Raw genomic sequence first — 19,429 nt, 5'->3', positions numbered from 1 at the left:
ACGTCGTGGTGACTGACTGTCAGTGTCATTCCCGATCTTCTTCCATCCATCAGTGTCATTTCTGACGTTCAGCTGTGTTGATGTGCAAAGGCGAGGTGGTTTTGGTGGTGTGTAATAGATAAAATTACGTTCAATCACCCTAACAGTGAAGGATTACCTAAGTTTTGATGCAAATGCCTTGTGTTTATATTGTAACTTAAACATTTGATACAATGGCTCCCAACTTCAGTAAGTTTACTTCAAGGACAGATGTAAAAATTGGTCTGGCTGCCTCAGCAGCTATAGGCGCATGGATTATAAGGAATTCTTTAAAAGCAAGGTAATTATTTTGTGGCTACTTCCTATAATCACTGTTTTGTACACACGAACTTTGTTTTCTAACTGTTTTGCTTATGAAACTTATGTCAGTGTTACTACAAAAATAATAATTAAGTTCCATTTAATGAGGTTTATGATTAACTTCTGCGGTATTCGTTTTACAAGCTATTTTTTTAATCTTACAGTATTATTTAAAAGCAGTTCAAAGTCATGGTTTAACTTTTCTTTCTTTTCAAGCTTCAAATATATTGCATGAAAGTATTAGTGGTTAATAATAGTGATTAGGATTCGACCTGATATTTTATACTTTTCAGCGAAAATAAAAATATTAAACGAGCAACCAGGCTCTCTCCAGAAGAGCAGATTCAGTACATGATAAAAGAGAAGAACAAAAAGGGTCCCAAAGCTCAAATTGATGCTAGATTCTTTGCTGAGTTAAAGAAACTATGGCGAATTATGTTCCCTGGACTGTGGTCAAAGGAGAGTGGTCTTATGGTGTTGATCGCTTTCTCACTGATATCAAGGTCAATGTGTGACCTTTGGCTTATACAGCACACCACATTGATTGAGGGGTGAGTACAACAATATTTTAATGCATTTAACAAGAAAATGATTGGAAATTAACTGAATGCTGCCTTAGAGTTACCAAATAACTATTAATATACACAATGAAAATTAAATTGTTAAATGTTATTGTTTAATCAATCATATAATATTTAAGCAATTAAAATAGCCTTGATGGCACATGCTTTTATAAATAAGATTATTCTCATTACTGATAATAATAATAAGGAAGGATAAAACTCCACAAATTATACTACTACTTTTTCAATTAAAATTTACAGACCCAACATAAAAACACCTTTATCACCTGCAAACTTTATACACAAATAAATGATCTATGAAAATGAGTCAAACCCCATGATGAAGCAACTTACATAATCGAGTATCTGATTAATAAATTAGTCAAACAAAACATACTGTCACTTTTAGTTTTATTGTATGTAAAGTTTAAATGGATTAGTGCATTGTCATGTATGTCTTTTACATAGCTATACATTTGCTACTTTAAATTAATACATTTATTTTATATTTTATTACAGCATAACACTAATTAGGTACTGTATGTAAAAAAAATTGGTGCAGATAATGCCAGATACATTAATTAACTTGAAATAATAGGTAACATCAGTTTCATAATATTTACACTATATGTAGTGTATGATTGTATTCTTTAATTAGGTAATCAAGTCACTGTTTTCTTTCCTGATATTGATTGACTCAACAGAGGCAAATGAAAATTGAATGTTAAATAAAAAATATAGAAATCTCATACCAATCAACTTTAAATATTTTAATATCTATGATTAATAAAGGATTAACCTTGGCAACATGTGATATCTAATTGATAATCTTCAGCCTAGTCATATCCAAATGTAGGCCAGAGATATGCCTATAGAGAAAGTAGTGGTAGCCAAACCAGCACATAGTAGGTATTTTGTTGTAAATCATGGATTACATATTATGCAAGTACATTTTAACCCTTAATAAAGCAGAGGGAAAATGTTTACCACCATATTTTGAGCTTTATTTCCTAGTTTTAAAAATAATGAAAAATGTAGGCTTGCTCTGCCCTATTAAAGCTTAATTCACTGACTGAATCTTATGAAGCTATGAGTTATTATTTTACAATATTAGAGTAGGCGCACACCGTTGATTTTTCGTCGGCCGATAGTTTAGTCGGGCAGTTGATCAGTATGGGCATGTATGGTAGTGCGCACACTACGCCGTTTCGATTTGGCCGATTCTTCATACAAATTAAAATTGAGCATCGGCCAACTAAAAATCAACGGGGTGCGCCTACTCTTAAAGTATAAAGTACGAGTATAATGGATGAGCTGTAAATTGTATGTAATGTACCTACTGCCTACTGAATAAAAAACTCAAAATCATTTTCTGACATCATGTAGGCACATAAAGCTAATTAATGTGGCCTCTTATGCACCTTTTGTACATAACTAAAATGGCTGCTTGTACATGTGGGTTAAACCCACTGAAAAAATAGAAGCTAGAACCATTACAATGAGACAAAACCTGTGTATTACCTGTTTGTAATAATATTATAAAGAATTGTGGTTTTCTGAATAATCAAATAAAACAAAGAACACAAATCTTAGGTATACATTACACATAAAATATTATTATAGCACAAGATGCTCACCTGCCTCACCTCTCTATTGTCTTTAAATTAATACAAAACTTTATAATTAACTACTTACCGTTAAAATTTATAATGGTGACAGTATTGAATATTTTTTAAAACATATGTACTTATTTACATATTTTGTCATAAACGACTTTTTTAGTACAAAAAACATACCAAAAAACCCAAAATTTGTCGGCAACGGCAACCACTTTTTGAATATAAAAAAACATCCACAGGACTCAGTGATTACAGAGATAGATGATGAGAATGTTTTAGATATTTATACATATTATTATATGGCTCTATCTAACAAAAACAATTTACTGATTACCTACCAGTTAGATCTGACCTTTAAAACTTGAAAGTCTTAATTTAACTGACAGATAAATTTCCATTAGTTATCAGGGACTTTATCAGTACCTAAATATTTACATACTGAGAAATCGTGCTCCATTGTAGACCTCATTACTTACCATCAGATGTCATTGAGGTCAATCGCAAACTCGCTCAATAATAAAAAAAGTGGAAGACTATTGAGCATTGGCCACATAATGATATGTAGCCACCAAAATTTGTACCTTATTCATTCATCATAAGGTTGAAAATATTTATTTACATGCTGTGCACCATAAAAGGTTAAGCAGGTTCTAAAAAAAGTATTTCCATTCCAGATCAATTATCACAATGGACCTGCCAGAATTTAAGAAACTCCTCACTCAATTCTTCATTGCCATGCCAATGGTATGTATGCTATACTTGTTCTTTGATACGGGACTATTCCCACCTCTCTCTCCCACCACTGCAACTCCTGTGTAGCCAGGATCTACAGCTTGACCGCCATAAAAACCCAACCAGTGAAGGTCAAGTTTGTCCCGGGGGAAAGTTAAACTGTCATTGGACTCGCAACGAAATTAACCAGAAGAACATAGGAGGAGTTCGAAGTTGTTCTCTGATAGTGATTACGTCTATTTCGGTATCATCAGCATATTATTTGCCTGACCTTTTGGCTATTTTTAAGTATTTATTTAATCACTGCATATACGGCCTTGCATGTTGTAACTTAAAGTCTATAATAGATTTTACTACAGTTTTAACTTTAATAGAGCCATTTGACGTTGATGTGCTGTTAGGATGATGAAATTTAGTTTATGACATTTAAATAAACAAGAAAATAGCGTTAAGAAGTTGACGCCCCAGTGGAAAAAATCAAGATCGTCCCATTTCATCAAATCGATCCAGAAGTTACATGGTTAAGGCCCGATTCGACCAAATTTTTATCCGAGAATAACTCCTGGTATAACTGGCACATTGACAGTTTCAGTGTGGGAAATGTATCAAAACTGACGATTTATTCTGAGATTAATATTTACTCCTGTTTGGTCGAATCCACCCTAAATGAGAAACGTAATATTCCACTATTATCGCATTGATTACCAATAATTTCAAATGAGCATGTCCTAAGCTCTACCTAGTCATACATTTCAATACTTATGAGATAAACAAATGTTTATCCACTACCACGCTAATGGCTAGTGCTGTTGATATTTTACATTTTTACGTTACGTAGATTATCAAATCAATCAAATTATGTAATTTGAAGCGACGATTGACAATAGCCAAACGGTGAAGGCAGAGTAATTATACATGAGTAGGTCATCTTCATAGAAACGCACCGACCGCGATTTGTATGTAAGCGCGCCAATACGTCAGTGCGAATTTTGTCAGTGTGTGCGTGCGCGCCGCATATGTATTGGCGCGCTCACATACAAACCGCGCTCGGTGCGTTTCTATGAAGATGACCTACTCATTTGTATTTACTCTGGTGAAGGTGTCGGACTGGCCGACTCGCGATCTCGATCCGAGGAACGCGGGTTCGATCCCCGCCGCCTCTCGACTATTGTGGTGAACACTCGTAACAAGCATATTTAGCTTACCACGAGGGGTTAACGAGAATTAATATTCTTAAAATTAAAATTAGGCAATCCAAAAACCTTTCAATCCACAAATGCAATGCATAGGCTGAGCTGCACCTCCTACTTTGGCCGTAACTATGACGAGAACTGCCCCCCTAGGCAAAACGCACTTTTTGATCGAATCGAAAATCGAATCCGTCAAAACTCCATACAAAAAAGGGGCTTTTCGACCACTTATCGACTGGTTTGCGATTATAATTTGCACTTTGTCTAGACCCACTGGTGTTTTTGTATGGAATTTGACAGATTTCTGACGTTTGATAAAGTAAGATGGTGCATGCAACCCAGCCTTAGTAAAAATAATAGTAAAAAATACCAGTATTTAATTCTTAATCTATTTAATAGTGTTCAGCCGGGCTAAGATGCGCGCCGTGATAACTTATCGATGATTTTGGATGATAAATGTAATATCGCCTATCGCGAAAAATCGATAAAATGGCGCGATAATATCTTATCGTGGCGCGCATCCTAGGCCTACAGGGTTTATCGTATCAATATCTTTTCGATCGAAAATAATACTAACTGACATTTTCATAATTGCCGCTTACAATTATTTTGCTTCGATTGTTCAATGGAAAATTACTGTCAAGGCAAAATTAAATATAACATTATCGTTGTTTATTTTTCCTATAAGAGTATCTTTTACGTTTTATTGGCCTTCGGTCAGTGATAAAAAAAGTTAAAAGCTATGAGTCTAAAAACCACGCTGCTTACTGTTTTGGCAATCATAAAATAAACCGGGTCTGCATGTGTAGGACAAAACACGCGCTGGACTGGAGACTTTAGATATCGATTACTTATCTTATGCAATACTTCGAATAAGTGGAGTTTATCTTTATCTATCCTTCTGGGAATCAAACCCACGATCGCTAGCTTATAGTTAATGAGTAATTTCACTAAAAACGGCTGTCTAATATTAAAATTATTTTTCAGATTTCATTAGTAAACAACGTTCTGAAATGGAGCATAGGGGAAGTGAAACTGCGAATACGTACAAATCTGACGCTGCACTTATATCAAAATTACCTCAAGTAAGTGTGATTATAACATCATTAACATTATCAGGTATTTAGTTCCATTGCAGGAGCACGACCCTTTCTGGTTACCAGACGCAAATGTTCAACCCGATCGAGTTATAGATGACCCACGCTGAACTGTCCCGCCAAACTCAATGACAGGGGGGCGCTACCATCGTTCAACTATATGGTTTCCAACATGGCAAAAATCTGAACCAGCGATCCGGTATTGACGGTGGCGCCCCACTGTCAATGTCATCGACAGGACAGTCCAGTATTTTGGAACTATAACTGCGCACCTGACAGCTGTGACGTCACATCGACGCTCTGGTACGGACGCGAACGGTGCGAACGCGGGGAGTTGCGCAGTTAGTCGATCGGGTAGTGGGATTTGGCCTAAACTCCCCACGCTGGCCAGACGGGTAGGGGAGGCCTGATATTCGCATAATAATGTCTACTTAATAATAATAGCTCGATTAATGCTGAGCGGGCGCCTTTTTGGCACAAAAATATGCGTGTATAGTTTTAAGTCCCTTTGTTCTGTTTTTATTTTTTTCCTTTTTTGTGTCAAATAAAGTTTTTCTTATTCTTATTCTTACTTATCCTAATCTACTCCATCGGAACCACACGGTGGCGAAAGATAAGAACATTATACGATGTTAACACTGACTGACTCATTGATATCAGGTTTTATCATTTGCATAGCAAATGTCTGATTTGTAAAGTTGTATTCGTTTATTTGACATTTATCGCGGAACGACCCACAGGGCCTTAGCCCAAATGACACTCACAATTTAATGTGATCCATTGTGTGAAGAGTAAAATAAGGATCAAAAAAGATCTTTTGTCATTTCTATTAAAATATTGTTCTTTTCGTTTTTTAAAATTTATTATTGGATGATTCAGAAAATATTACTTTATTCACATTGTTAACCTTTTAAAATTGAGCAAAAACTACAAATTAAGTCAATCACCTTTCGCGTCCCTTTTGACTGTTTATTATTCTTAATACCATTGTTATTTTTGTGACGAACAAGGATGTAGCAATCAATAATGCAACTTATTGTGAAAAAAATATATTTCTAAATATTTTTTCCTCTTCGTCATTTTCCGAACCGAGTTTTATCGAATGGTAACATTTATCTTTGTTTCAAACTGCAATGGTTAAAAGTGTTTGAACTTGGGTACTTGCATTGTTTAATGTTACTCATACTGAAGGAAAGTTAATAAGTTTACGTTTATAATACGGTACGGTGTACCGTACCTTGTACCGTATGAATGTAAATGTAAAACGATATTCAGGTTTACAACCAACAAATGCTATTGCACTTAAAATGAACTTTGTATTTTTATTATTTTAGAAAATGACAAAAATAATGCCTTTGACGCACACTGCACAGGAAGTTCTTTTGTCATTGTTTTAACTTTAAATCTAGGTAAATAGGTTTAAAATAAGGTGGCAACACAAGGTGCCTTTGCCTGGTGCCTTTTTTTAATGTTACATCTAAAATACGTAATAGTTGCAGCTATAGGTAATGCTATTTTTACTGCTGGCTGAGAGGTAGAGACTAGAAGAGATTGTTCTAAACACTAAATAGTGAGGGGCTCCTAAACACCTTATGCTACCTTATAAACAAATATTGCATCTTACATCTTGGTGGTAACGGGACTATTAACACCTCTCGTTCCCATCGCTTCAACTCCTGTGTAGCCAGGATCTACAGTAGAGATGAAACGGATATCCGGTAACTATCCGGTAGGCCGGATATCCGGCCTAACTCACTATCCGGCCGGATACCGGATATTAAAAAACTACGACAATTTCCTATTAATAAAATGAAATACATTAATCTTTGAGGTAACATCAATAAAATGGCTTATAATAATGACGGCTTTTATTTAAAGTCCAAAAAGTTACATAAAGCCATATAAGGCCTTTAAAACACTAATTTCTTTTTCTGGACTATTCACTCTAATGTCGAATACATAAATAGTAAATATCTGTTAAGTCGAAATATTGCCAGATAAAATAGGCGATCTTTTTTTTCACTTATGGTCTGATGTCATGATGCAGTTCAGTCAGATGACGCAGCAAGTAAACTAATTTAAGGACATCATCCATTTTGATACAAAATCAAAAGTGCCGGCCAAAAAATAAAAGTGCTGTATTCTGATAGAACACGTCCGCCTTAGCATTTGTTACTATGGCACCAAAGCTGTAGCACGACTGTGCAGCATCGTAGTATTCGAGTTCTAAAAGTGNGTCGGTTGAAAATAAATAACAATATTACGAAAGTACACCCACCCCTTAATTGTTCTTTTCTTTTAAATTCACGCTCTTTTTGAAAGCAACTTATTATTTTCAGTAATTTTCTTTTGGTATTTGTGTAGATCTATTATAACTTGATTTATCTTTCTTGCCTACTGCTCAGTCCACACTTTTACGGCCGAAAATCCAGTAGAAAAAAGCCGAAACGGGAATCAGATCCTCACTATGAATGACTCTATCCACTACACTGGTGTTAGGTTACACGCTTTAGGCCGGAATCCACGCCATCGGCCCGTAATAGGTATTTTTATGTACATAATAACTTTTCCGAATTAGTTAGTTTGTTTAGACCTGTATGATTGACTGTGGTATGTTAATGGGTATTTGACTTTAAATATTGTAATCGTACGTGATTTTATTCTGTTCTTAGTTTTTAAATCATTATAGTACCAACACTCAAAGTGTAAATTTATCTTATCTCCCTCTTCAGGCGTCTTTTAGTGAAATACTCCTTCATAAAAGTGGTAATTTTATTGCAATTATATAGGCTTTTGAAGAGCGTTTTTACGTGTTTTTAGGGTTCCGTACCTCAAAAGGAAAAAACGGAACCCTTATAGGATCACTTTGTTGTCCGTCCGTCCTTCTGTCAAGACCCTTTATCTCAAGAACGCGTGAACGTATCAAGCTGAAATTCACATGAAATACTCAGGTCTATTGTCCCTTTAAGCTGTGAAAATATCAAACTTCTAAGCCAAGCCAATCAAAAGATACAGCCGATTATGTCGATATTTTCAACAAATTTTCGACACTCGCAAAGGAATCAAAACCTACAGGATACTTCCCGTAAACTCAGAATCTTGAAATTTGGCATAAAGCATTGTCATATAATGCAAATATAGGAAAAATTGCGAAAATTACATTTTTTTAGTTATATAATATAATAAAAATATTTTAATAAAATGAAACTTACTACCTTATTTCTCACGAACGAATAAAGGTATCAAATTGAAATTTATACCAAATACCTAGATCTATTGTCCCTTTAAGAAGTAAAAAAATCAAACTTCTAAGTTAACGCGATCAAAAGATACAGCAGTTTATACCGACACCTTAGACGAATTTCCGTCACACGCTAGGGAATCAAAACCTACAAGGTACTTCCTGTGAACTCAGAATCTTGAAATTCGGCACGAAGCAACGTTATATAGTACAGATAAAGGAAAAATTGCGAAAATGATAAATTTGAAGTTATATAAAATTTAAAATATTATTTTTGCTTACATGACATAAAATATTTTTTTAATAATTATAAACTTACTACCTACCCTTTTTCACATGAACGCGTAGAGATATTAAAGTTGAAATTCATATCAAACACTTCTTAAATCTAATTGCCTCTAAACTGTGAGAAATTCTAAATCAACGCAAAAATTCAAAACGCTGAGGTAGGTACCTACCTATAATGCAAATATAGGAAAAATAAATAAATAAAAAATAATCATACCGCATATTTTTTTTTTATAAAACTCCGGACTTTGACGTAATTTTGGTTTAAGTGAAATGAATGGTGTCCATTGGCATAGCTACAGGTTTTACCTTAGAATACTTGTTTTATATTTGTAGATAGTTACCCTGCCTAAAAAAAAACCCTAGCTACGCCAAAGCTAGCGTTATTTGATAAGGATCAGATATAAACACAAAATAATCTTGCGTGCATACCAATGTTATTTATACCATTTTGCAAGGGGAAAGGGATTTGTGGTTAGCCCTGACTACTTAAGGACAGGAAAAAATCAAATGATACCGCGAGCTAACTACGAACAGCGCCATCTATTGACAACCGTGCGTTGCTCGGTGATAGGTGTTGCTGATTGCAGCTCATTGTTACAATACTTTTTTTAATGGCAAACTGTCTATTTTTTATACACTGAACATTTTATTTTAATATTAGGTACATAATGGTCAACTTGAGAGAGATCCAACCGTATGTATGAAATTTTCTGAATTACATAGTTTTGTTTGGCTAGACATAAGATCCTCAAAAACTTTTCGTATTCCCAATCTAAAAACGGCAAATATATCAAAGAAAGTAACTCCAAACATGGCCAAGGCCCACCTGCGCAATAGACTGTTAAACAATTAACAACGCATTAGTTAACCAACGTACATTACATCTGACAACAATACACTGACAACACGTACGAGGGCCGAGAGCCAATAAAATTCTCACACCACACATCAAAACAATAATTTAACACTGTTTCGCCTCTACTAGTGTAGAGACAGCATAAAAAATAAGAGCTTTAAGGACGTAGCACATTTATCAACCCGGAAAGGGATCGTAACCGTATCAACTCGAGTTCAGTATTCGTTTTATGAAACTCCATACTGAATGCACACTTTTCCGCACCGTAACGTAAACGCTCGCCTCGCGGTTGACAGTACGCGGTGGGCGATGACAGCTCGCGAAATACGATACGGTGTTGATCCCTTTCAGAGGTGGATTCGACCAAACAAGAGTAAATAATTATAGTAAATCGTCAGTTTTGACATATTTCCCATACTGAAACTGTCAATGTGCCAGTTATACCAGTTATTCTCGGATAAAATTTTGGTCGAGAAAGATACATCTTAATTTTAACAAACTGTCATTCTTTTAAATTAACAGTTAATTTCAAAGAACCAATTAATAAAATGGGTAGTTGACACCAGTAACCAATAATTCCAAGACCAGAATCACTTAATCTAACCCTGAAAATTCAGTTGGATCACGATTTCAAGTGGCTAGAAATAAATTATTAGTAAATTAATTGAGTAGGCAGAAAATGTGACTTCATGACACATAATTTAGGGCATTGGTAGGTTTTTACAGTTCGTAAAAAGTATAATTTGTTCTGCTGTCGCTACTATACCACCCATCGCCTCCAATAAGCAGGGCGCGATCGACAAAGCGCGTATCAAAATAATTGACTCGCCGGACGGACTGACACTTCATTATTTAGGCGATACGCATCTAGCCAAGTGAAATGCACGCACTATTGGGAAAACAATGGGATTTTTATCCACAACGAGGAAGCTCTTGGCCTGTATCTCACCTGATGGTAAGTGATGATCAGGCTGAAGGTGGAAACGAGCTAAACCCGGAATCCTAAACCACAGAGGAATTGGCTAGCTTACCTCTAGAGAGGTTTCGAGAAAGCGTTTCGTACGAAAAATGAAGAAGGGTATTACAGATTCTAGAGGTATTTAATAAAGCTCATTCTGCCCCTAGTACGATTTTTTTTTCTAATAATTTAGCTTGTAATGGCCTACTTCTAACCAAACTTAAGGTCCGTACAAAACGACGCTCAAAGTTCGATTTGGTCAGTATTTTCAAAAGTTTCAAATTGAATCAAGTTTTGAAGCTTTCCTCTGTAATACACACATGTGTGTGCATTTTATTAAAGTTGAATTTAAGACGAGGCTTAGAAGAGAGTTCATTGTGCCTACCATGAGTTTACGTTAGGTGAGCTCGCTAGCGAATACGTCAAAAAATTCTATGAAGATTTTATTTCTTGAAAGTAGCCGCTAGGGGCGCTGCACAATATGTCATACATTTAAATGTCATTTTTTTACGCAGTCGCTAGCGAGCACACCTAACGTAAACTCATGGTAGGCACACATGTGGTAACTATGATTACCTATGATATTATGATGTAATAAATAATAGCAAACGACCAATCGGTGCACGTTTTTAATAGGGGAAACTATTTAGTTTTAAAACCATAACCTGTGACTTTTTTATCCGCTAATTGCTAGAAAAAAACCTACAACAAAAAAAACACTGTCCAACAATACTCAGAAAACCAAGCTGTCTCAGCCGTCCCAATAGGGTACAACGATTGTATCGCCCCCGAACACTTTACGCTCTAAGTCCGCTATAAATCAGTAACCCGACACCGAGGTTACGGCTAATGACCGGCCGAACGTTCGGCCATGTGGACGAAACATTCGGAACTTGCCGTACTTTTTTATTTTTCTAATATCACATCAATTACTTTAGTCCAAAACTAAGCTTGTAGTGTGACTAAACATCAGATAACAACAAATTTTTCAAATTCAAACTCTTTTTATTTTTGGTAGAGTCCTTAAAATATACTATTAGTACTTTACGAGTAAATATGTGTATATTTACACCAGCTAAATATAGTAGGTATTTATCTTTAAATAGGCACTACCATGATTCCAGCAGGATTTGAATCCGCAAACTCAGGTGTTATAGAATCGTCCGAGAACCGATAATATTTAAATGGACTATAATGTTTTATATGAATTATAATATTTTAAGCATTGGAGTAGTCTTATATTCAAGAGTGGTCCTCCTGTGGATGAAATAATGATGATTATGAAGAATTTTGTAAAATATGAGGAGATCAAGCACATGGAATAGACTTAATCTGTGAGTTGAACTTAACATAGTATCTGAGATGTAATTGTTACAAACCAATAATATGGACTGCATTGTAAGAAAAAAAAATTTTTTTAAGCGTAAAATGAGGACAAAAATATTATAATCAACTGTCCAGTTCAAGCACTCTACTAAATACTGAAATCGTTCTTCCAATGCCAAGTAGAAAGTAATTGGGAAGTACCAATAAAATATTGACTGCATTTAATCAATAATTGAATCAGTCACACTTGTATTGTCCACGCTATCGGTGATCGGTTTAATTATAAATTGTTTTAACGCGCAAGCTCACCACAATTTATGTCACCTAGTCAATCTGTTGACACGCGTAGGGTTGGCACTGTTATCGTCACTGTGTCACGGCTTTACGGGACTATTCCCACCTCTCGTTCCCACCGCTGCAACTTCTGTGTAGCCAGGATCTACAGCTTGACCGCCAATAAAAACCCAACCAGTGAAGGTCAAGATTGTCCCGGGGGAAAGTTAAATGATAGAGGGCGCTGGCTCTCGGTGAATGTGCAGTNTACTGGACTATGGACCGTCAGTTCTGCGTACTATGTGTCCTGCCCATTGCCACTTCAGCTTGCTAATCCGTCGGGCTATGTCAGCGACCTTAGTTTACGGAGCTCCTCATTTCTGATTAGATCTCGTAAATAAACACCAAGCTTATCCCTCTCCATAGCACGTTGTGCCCTATATTCAAAGGCCACGTTTTCGAGCCGTGTATCATCACTGGTAACACACACTAATTGAAGACTTTCGTCATCGTATTCGACGATTTAGCTCTTTCTCGAAATTGCATCTAAATTATATACCTAGCTGTCGTCATTGTCAACAATCTCTAGAATCGAGCTCCTAACCGAAACTGGGTAAGGAGCAACATGGACATTCGACATAAGCTTCGTTTTTCCCATATTCATCCGAAGGCCTACCTGTTGGAAAACTCGATTAAGGTCTTCGAGCATTGTGATAAGGTCTTCCAACGGTTCTACCTTAGTACGCAAAACAGACGGACGATGAGGCAGCAAGGTTCTGAAGTGGAGGCCACGTACCGGAAAGCGCAGCGTAGGACTCATAACCACAAGGTGGACCGACGACCTCATAAAGGTAGCAGGAAGGCGCTGGATACAGGCCGCCACCAACCGGCCATTGTGAAAATAAGCATCGGAGCCTGTGTTCAGCAGTGGACGTCCTATGGCTGACATATGGCTGGCTAGTGGTTTTGTGAGTTGTACATCGATAATCAAAGGAACAAATTACAAGCATTTAAGATTTTTACCACTCTCTACAATTTTTGTAACACGTGATTTGAATGATTCTAAAATTCGTTCCGCCAACATAAAACAGGGTAATATAATGAAGGAGTAAAAGTTTGTTTGATACTTGTGATTTTACAAAAACACTAATTATTTGCTAGTCCATATAGGCTCATTATCAGTAACCATTCATTATCAGGTGATCCGTCTGCTCGTTTGCCTCGTCACATAAAAAAACAAATGCAATGGATACCCATAACGTAAAAATGGTTTTAAAATACTTCAATTTTATGAAGTGCTGGTTTGTACCAAATTAAAGATTTCGATTAAATCATTCTTTTATTGTAAACAATCCAGAATTCTTACGAATATAACCAAATATTAATTTTATAGCACATGAACTCAATTCCGATATTAATATCGGAATTCCGATATTGAGATCTAATATCGGAATCCAATATCGGAATTGAAAACCTTCCGATATTACATGCCCTAATGTGCACTTTATCGTGACTCACACTGTATGTATAAGAATAATATTATATCATTATAGAAACAGTTTTTTGGCATGGCTATTAGTTGAGTACTAAGATAGGCCCCCAAGTAGTTTCAGCCCAGGGCCCCACAAATTCACGATCCGGCCCTGGCGATATAAATCGTTTTATGCGGCAGATAATAGTAAGCGCAAAAGTACGTGGAAATGTTCAGACTGTTCATTAAACAAAGAACATAAGACAAGTAATCTTAACACTCCTGTAAGATCGATGGCCCAAAATGATGGTGAACTTACAAATTCCCCTCTCGACGTCTCTATAAGCGATGAGCGCGATTTTGTGACACAACGAAAAAGACTGCCCACTATTCCCACTGAAAATGCGGAGTACGTCGACACAACTTCCGAAGTAAAGTTGTACCTAAATGAAATGCGAGCGTTACGATTGGAAATAACTAGCTTTCGAGAAACTATGTCAGAACTCACTTCGACAATAAAAGCACAGAGTAAGCGATTAGACAACTTAGAGTCCAGAATCGATAGTATCGAAGCTAAAATGTCTGATTCGAAGCTAGAACAAGTCACGGCATTGGAAGAAACTATTTCTCAGCTGAAATCCGAAATTCGGGAACGTGACCAAGTATCTTTATTGAACGATATCGAAATCACTAATTTACCGGAAACGTCGAATGAAAATACCACACACATCCTTCTCACTGTAGCCAAGAAACTCGGTGTAGATCAGTACCTCTAGTACGAAAAACTTTCGAGTTCGTTTCGTTGCGTATTCAAAGTGTCATCGAAAAATTTTGTATGAAAAATTAAACAGCGCCCCCTAGGGCGGCTATAATATAGGGGGCGCTGTTTAATTTTTCATACAAAATTTTTCGATGACACTTTGAATACGCAACGAAACGAACTCGAAAGTTTTTCCTACTAGAGGTACTGGACGAAAGAGATGTCGTGAGCACAGAGCGAGCAGGCCCCGTGCGCGCGCCGGTGGAGGGCGCCGCGCCGCGCCCGCGCCCGCTCGTCGCGCGCCTGGCGCGCCGGGCCCTGCGCGACGCGCTGCTGCGGGCCGCCCGGGTGCGCCGCGGCCTCACCACGGAGGGCATGTCTCTACCGGGCTCTCCTCGCCCCTATTATGTGAACGAACATCTGACAAGATTTTATCGACAGCTCTTTCATAAAACACGAGAAGAGGCAAAACGACAGAATTGGAAGTATGTATGGACCCGTGACGGGCGCATCTTTGCGCGAAGGGAACAAGGTACACCAAGTTATCGCATACGCTCGGACGCGGACATAGTAAAGGTTTTTGATGTCAATACAGTTCGTATTGGTACTACTAAACCTTAGTTTTTTAATAAGCTACTTTTATACTGTTAACGTTAACTTAAAAACTTATTTAAACTCTTGTTACGTGTGGTGTGAATATTTTAACACAATTTGTTTATCTTTTGGCTATGTGTCTAATTGTTATTTAACATATAATAAGATATTTATGTTTTCATTTTGTTTGTTATGTGTGACGAAGATTAAGAAATTTTATTTGATTCTTCATATTATATTCATGCATATAAGATTTGGTGCATTTTGTGCAATTGAGTATTTGATCTCATTAATAGATGCAATATTTATTATTTATAATATATTTATTCAAGTAGATTTTGTAATTTTCTATACATTATTATTACCACGTTTCACGACTCTATACTGCGTACTTAGACCACAAGAACTCGTATGTTTACCACATATCTCTCATGGCAAATTCAACCTTAAGAGAAACTTAACTAAACAAAAACCTGATAAATTAAACCTACGCCATATTACTTTGCTGAGACAATATTTGGGTAATTGTAAGTACGTACAAATATCACATACTTTTGTCGTACAATTTGTGAAAAATAAAAATCTTTTGGTAGGCTTTTTGAACCCCGGCTCGCTCTGTACTCGCCACGATGAGTTTCTGGTCGCTATGCAACGCCACGCNTAAGGTAACCCGAGGATAGTAAGTTACGACTAGAGTAGCGCCGAACGACAATCGTTAATTAGGATTATTCGCGATCAATCTACCTCCATTTGACATTAGGAGACATAGGCTGAGTTACACTATCTTATTTTAACCATAACAATAACCAACTTTTTGTACGGAATTTGACATTTTGTGGTGCAACTCAGCCATAGTAAAAAATAAATGAAAAATATTAACAAACTGTATATTTCAGAGGTTTCACTTACTACCAAGTGACGAACCTGGACAACCGGATATCCAACGCTGACCAAGTGCTGACGACTGACATCGACAAGTTCTGCGAGACCGTCATCGACCTGTACAGCAATATCAGCAAACCGATCCTGGACATCAGCATATATTTGTACAGGCTGACCACCAATCTGGGACCCTCTGTAAGTAGACACTCAAGCCTTGATCACACGTACCGAGTAAACGGGCGAGACAGTAAAATGTTTACTCGGTCGAGACAGTTGGGTGAGCGAGTCACATAATCGAGCGCTCCGCCGAGCACTCGGCGTAATGTTCATACACACCGAGTACTCGGCCGAGAGCACTGTCTCGCCCGTCCACTCGGCAGGTGTGATCAAGGCTTTAGGCCGAGTTGCACCACTTTATTTTAACCGTAACATTAATCGGTGTGTTTTATATGGAGTTTGACAGAGTTGACATTTGTTAAAGTTAAAGTACGATGGTGCAACTCGGCTTTAATAATTTGACTACAAACCGATCGAGCTAATTGCGCACCTCGCTAGAATGCGACTGTCCCTGCCTTTTACCCGCACTTTTCTCCCCGTTTCACACAATTCTCCCCGTGTCAGAACTTCGATGTGACGTCACGGTCGCCAAACTTACGTACTAATACTTGCGATGATATATTAAATCAATTAATGTACTATCACAGGTACAAATGTACCTACGTATTTAATTACTCTATTCTATTACTATACTTAACTTTTACCAACAAATTAAAAATGTATCATTGGTGACATAAAAGTCACAACAAGTAATTAAACCGCCATTAAACCAACTAATTACAATAAATAAATACACGCTACACGAAACACCAATATATTTTCATTAAAAAGTATTGTAAATAAGTGCTATTTTCCTACAACAATGTAAAATGATGCATAGCAACTGTATCTCGTAATAGATACAAATACAAATATTTTATTTATGCAAACACACCGTTTACGCATATACAATTAGATCTAACCAGTGGGCTGAGCGTGAGTTTGTGAGCGCGTTAAAAAAATCTATGAAAACTTTTAGTTCTTGAACGTTTCCGCTAGGGGCGCTGTACAATCCGTCATACATTTAATGTCATTTTTTGACGTGCTCACTAGTGAGCGCGTTTGATGTAAACTCACACTAGGCTCTCAGTGCCTGAGGTATAAGAGGGGTGATTTTGACATTTATGACGTGACAGAGCATATAAATCAGTGGGTCTAGACAAAGTGCAAATTATAATCGCAAACCAGTCGATAAGTGGTCGAAAAGCCCCTTTTTGTATGGAGTTTTGACGGATTCGATTTTCGATTCGATCAAAAAGTGCGTTTTGTCTAGGGGGGCTGAAGTCGACATAATTTGACATATTATAATAAAACTAGCTTTTGCCCGCGGTTTCACCCGCATGAAATTTAGAATGTCATAGATCGTCATCAATTATAGTCTATATGTTAATCTGGGTTATAAACAGTAATACTGTAAAGTTTCAACAAAATCCGTTCAGTAATTTTTGCGTGAAAGAGTAACAAACATCCAGACATCCAAACATCCAGACATCATGACATCCAAACTTTCGCATTTATAATATTAGTATAAAATAAAATCCTCCCGTGCCGCTCCCACTCAGTTAAGCGCAGCAGCTCTAATAGATTTTTGCATTTTACTTCACAAGCAGTATTATCTTACCATAAAAACCATCTGAAAACTTGTGAAATGTTTATTTAAAATGCCTAGTCTTTCTTTCTCGTTGTCAATTTTGTTTTTGCAAGACGCAGGTCAACCGAGGTGGCATAGAATAGAATTCCTTGCTTCCTCTGAAAGAAAAACAATCAGATGATGTCACTTTGCCAATAGTTAACGATATCTAGTAACCTAAGAGCTTCCTTATCGTTCGATGTTAAGTTAATCGATTATAAGTCAACAATAGTCATAGGTAATTGATGACAATATTATAGGAAAGGGGATATGCAGTTTTAAAAGTGAATAACAAATAATACTGGAGCTGGAATCATAAATTAACTATTTATTGCTATTTTATTTATGATCAAGCGAATAACTTTTTATAATAATTAAATCGCTATTAAAAAGTAAATTCATAGTAGTTTTTTAATAAATTAATAAAAATAAAAATTTGTAAGCCGATAAATTGTTATCGTACTGGATTAATTCTGATTACATTTCAATGAATAAATACTAACGATTTTCATATTATGGACGTAATCACAAGGTTGAATGATTACTTTTTAAACGTGTATTTTTGAAAATAATTTTATCATTGATTGTATTAGATCTAATGCCGTTAATGTACATTCAACAGCAACAACGGAACACTTTAAACGGAACTTTTTATTCCGAAATACAAAGTACTTAAAAAATACATTAAAACACATACAAACCGAATGAAAACCTCCTCCATTTTGAAGTCGGTTAATAAGATGCCACAGTGTTTATTTTGCTGTGACGTCACTGTCAATATTAGTCTAGACATTATCAAATAGCGCAAGATATAGGTAATTTAGTCTGGTGTTAATAAATCAAAATGATAATTTTAACATACCAATAACAGTCAAAGTTCAGAGAACGTTCCTCGAATTTGAGTACCTACTTACCTAGGTAATATCACTGTAGATGGGTAAAATATTAGGTAAATAATCGCTACATTTCCTCGCTGCATGCTTGGCCTTTGCAATCAGTGATACGCACTTTGAACAGTTTGCATGCACATATTATGTTGAACAGACTAAAATGAAGGAGATTCTCATTTGGTTTGTATGACTGGACTGCTAAGAAAAATGGTCGGTTAAAAAATCTTCAAACTCTTCAAAAGTACCCGACCTAGCTTTATTAAATAAAGACTAATTAATTCAAGTTTTTAAATAAAAAAAATCCAGTATGTATGTTTGTTTTATAAAGTTAGGTCAGGTACTTTTAAAGATAGAAGATATTCTAACAGACCCTTTTTCTTTGCGGTCCAGTGTATATTATGAACTGTGCTGTTTCTCTATCTATACCTATAAACCTATATGATTGTGAACATACTAATCGGTGCTGCTTGCCAGTTCTGTTACGCTACCGCGTGTCTAGACACTACACAATCAAAATCGACCATTACAATATGATAAAAAATATGAATATTAGAGGTTGTAACGCATTTGTACAGCCTAATCGCGGTAAATCTGCAAGTCTTCCTGATGGAAATAAACCAA

At 36.3% G+C, this 19,429-nt stretch overlaps 2 protein-coding genes across 2 annotated transcripts; both read left to right on the top strand.

Annotated features, from left to right (window-relative positions):
* Positions 1-38: 38 nt before the first annotated feature.
* LOC114354280 (ATP-binding cassette sub-family D member 3-like) lies at positions 39-18,517 on the top strand. Its single transcript, XM_028306576.1, has 6 exons — positions 39-319; positions 633-890; positions 3,196-3,265; positions 5,431-5,528; positions 16,207-16,387; positions 18,512-18,517. The coding sequence occupies exons 1-6, from the start codon at positions 213-215 to the stop codon at positions 18,515-18,517; spliced, it is 720 nt and encodes a 239-aa protein (XP_028162377.1). The 5' UTR covers positions 39-212.
* LOC114354284 (uncharacterized) lies at positions 14,137-15,353 on the top strand. Its single transcript, XM_028306579.1, has 2 exons — positions 14,137-14,721; positions 14,925-15,353. The coding sequence occupies exons 1-2, from the start codon at positions 14,250-14,252 to the stop codon at positions 15,335-15,337; spliced, it is 885 nt and encodes a 294-aa protein (XP_028162380.1). The 5' UTR covers positions 14,137-14,249; the 3' UTR covers positions 15,338-15,353.
* Positions 18,518-19,429: the final 912 nt, after the last annotated feature.

This window comes from Ostrinia furnacalis, unplaced genomic scaffold, assembly GCF_004193835.3.
Source record: "Ostrinia furnacalis isolate ACB-3 unplaced genomic scaffold, ASM419383v2 OfSCF2036, whole genome shotgun sequence".
Taxonomy (NCBI): Eukaryota; Metazoa; Arthropoda; class Insecta; order Lepidoptera; family Crambidae; genus Ostrinia; species Ostrinia furnacalis.
Note: the sequence above shows the minus strand (reverse complement) of the source record. Positions and strands in the feature narration are given on the sequence as shown.

What these genes read in the sequence shown, in the direction of transcription:
- LOC114354284 (XM_028306579.1), top strand. Translation starts at nt 14,250, where the DNA reads ATGGCCCAAAATGATGGTGAACTTACAAATTCCCCTCTCGACGTCTCT. An exon ending in CAAGAAACTCGGTGTAGATC is followed by an intron (nt 14,722 to 14,924) that starts AGTACCTCTAGT and finishes TACTAGAGGTAC; the next exon opens with TGGACGAAAGAGATGTCGTG.
- LOC114354280 (XM_028306576.1), top strand. Translation starts at nt 213, where the DNA reads ATGGCTCCCAACTTCAGTAAGTTTACTTCAAGGACAGATGTAAAAATT. An exon ending in TCTTCATTGCCATGCCAATG is followed by an intron (nt 3,266 to 5,430) that starts GTATGTATGCTA and finishes ATTATTTTTCAG; the next exon opens with ATTTCATTAGTAAACAACGT. An exon ending in TTATATCAAAATTACCTCAA is followed by an intron (nt 5,529 to 16,206) that starts GTAAGTGTGATT and finishes TGTATATTTCAG; the next exon opens with AGGTTTCACTTACTACCAAG.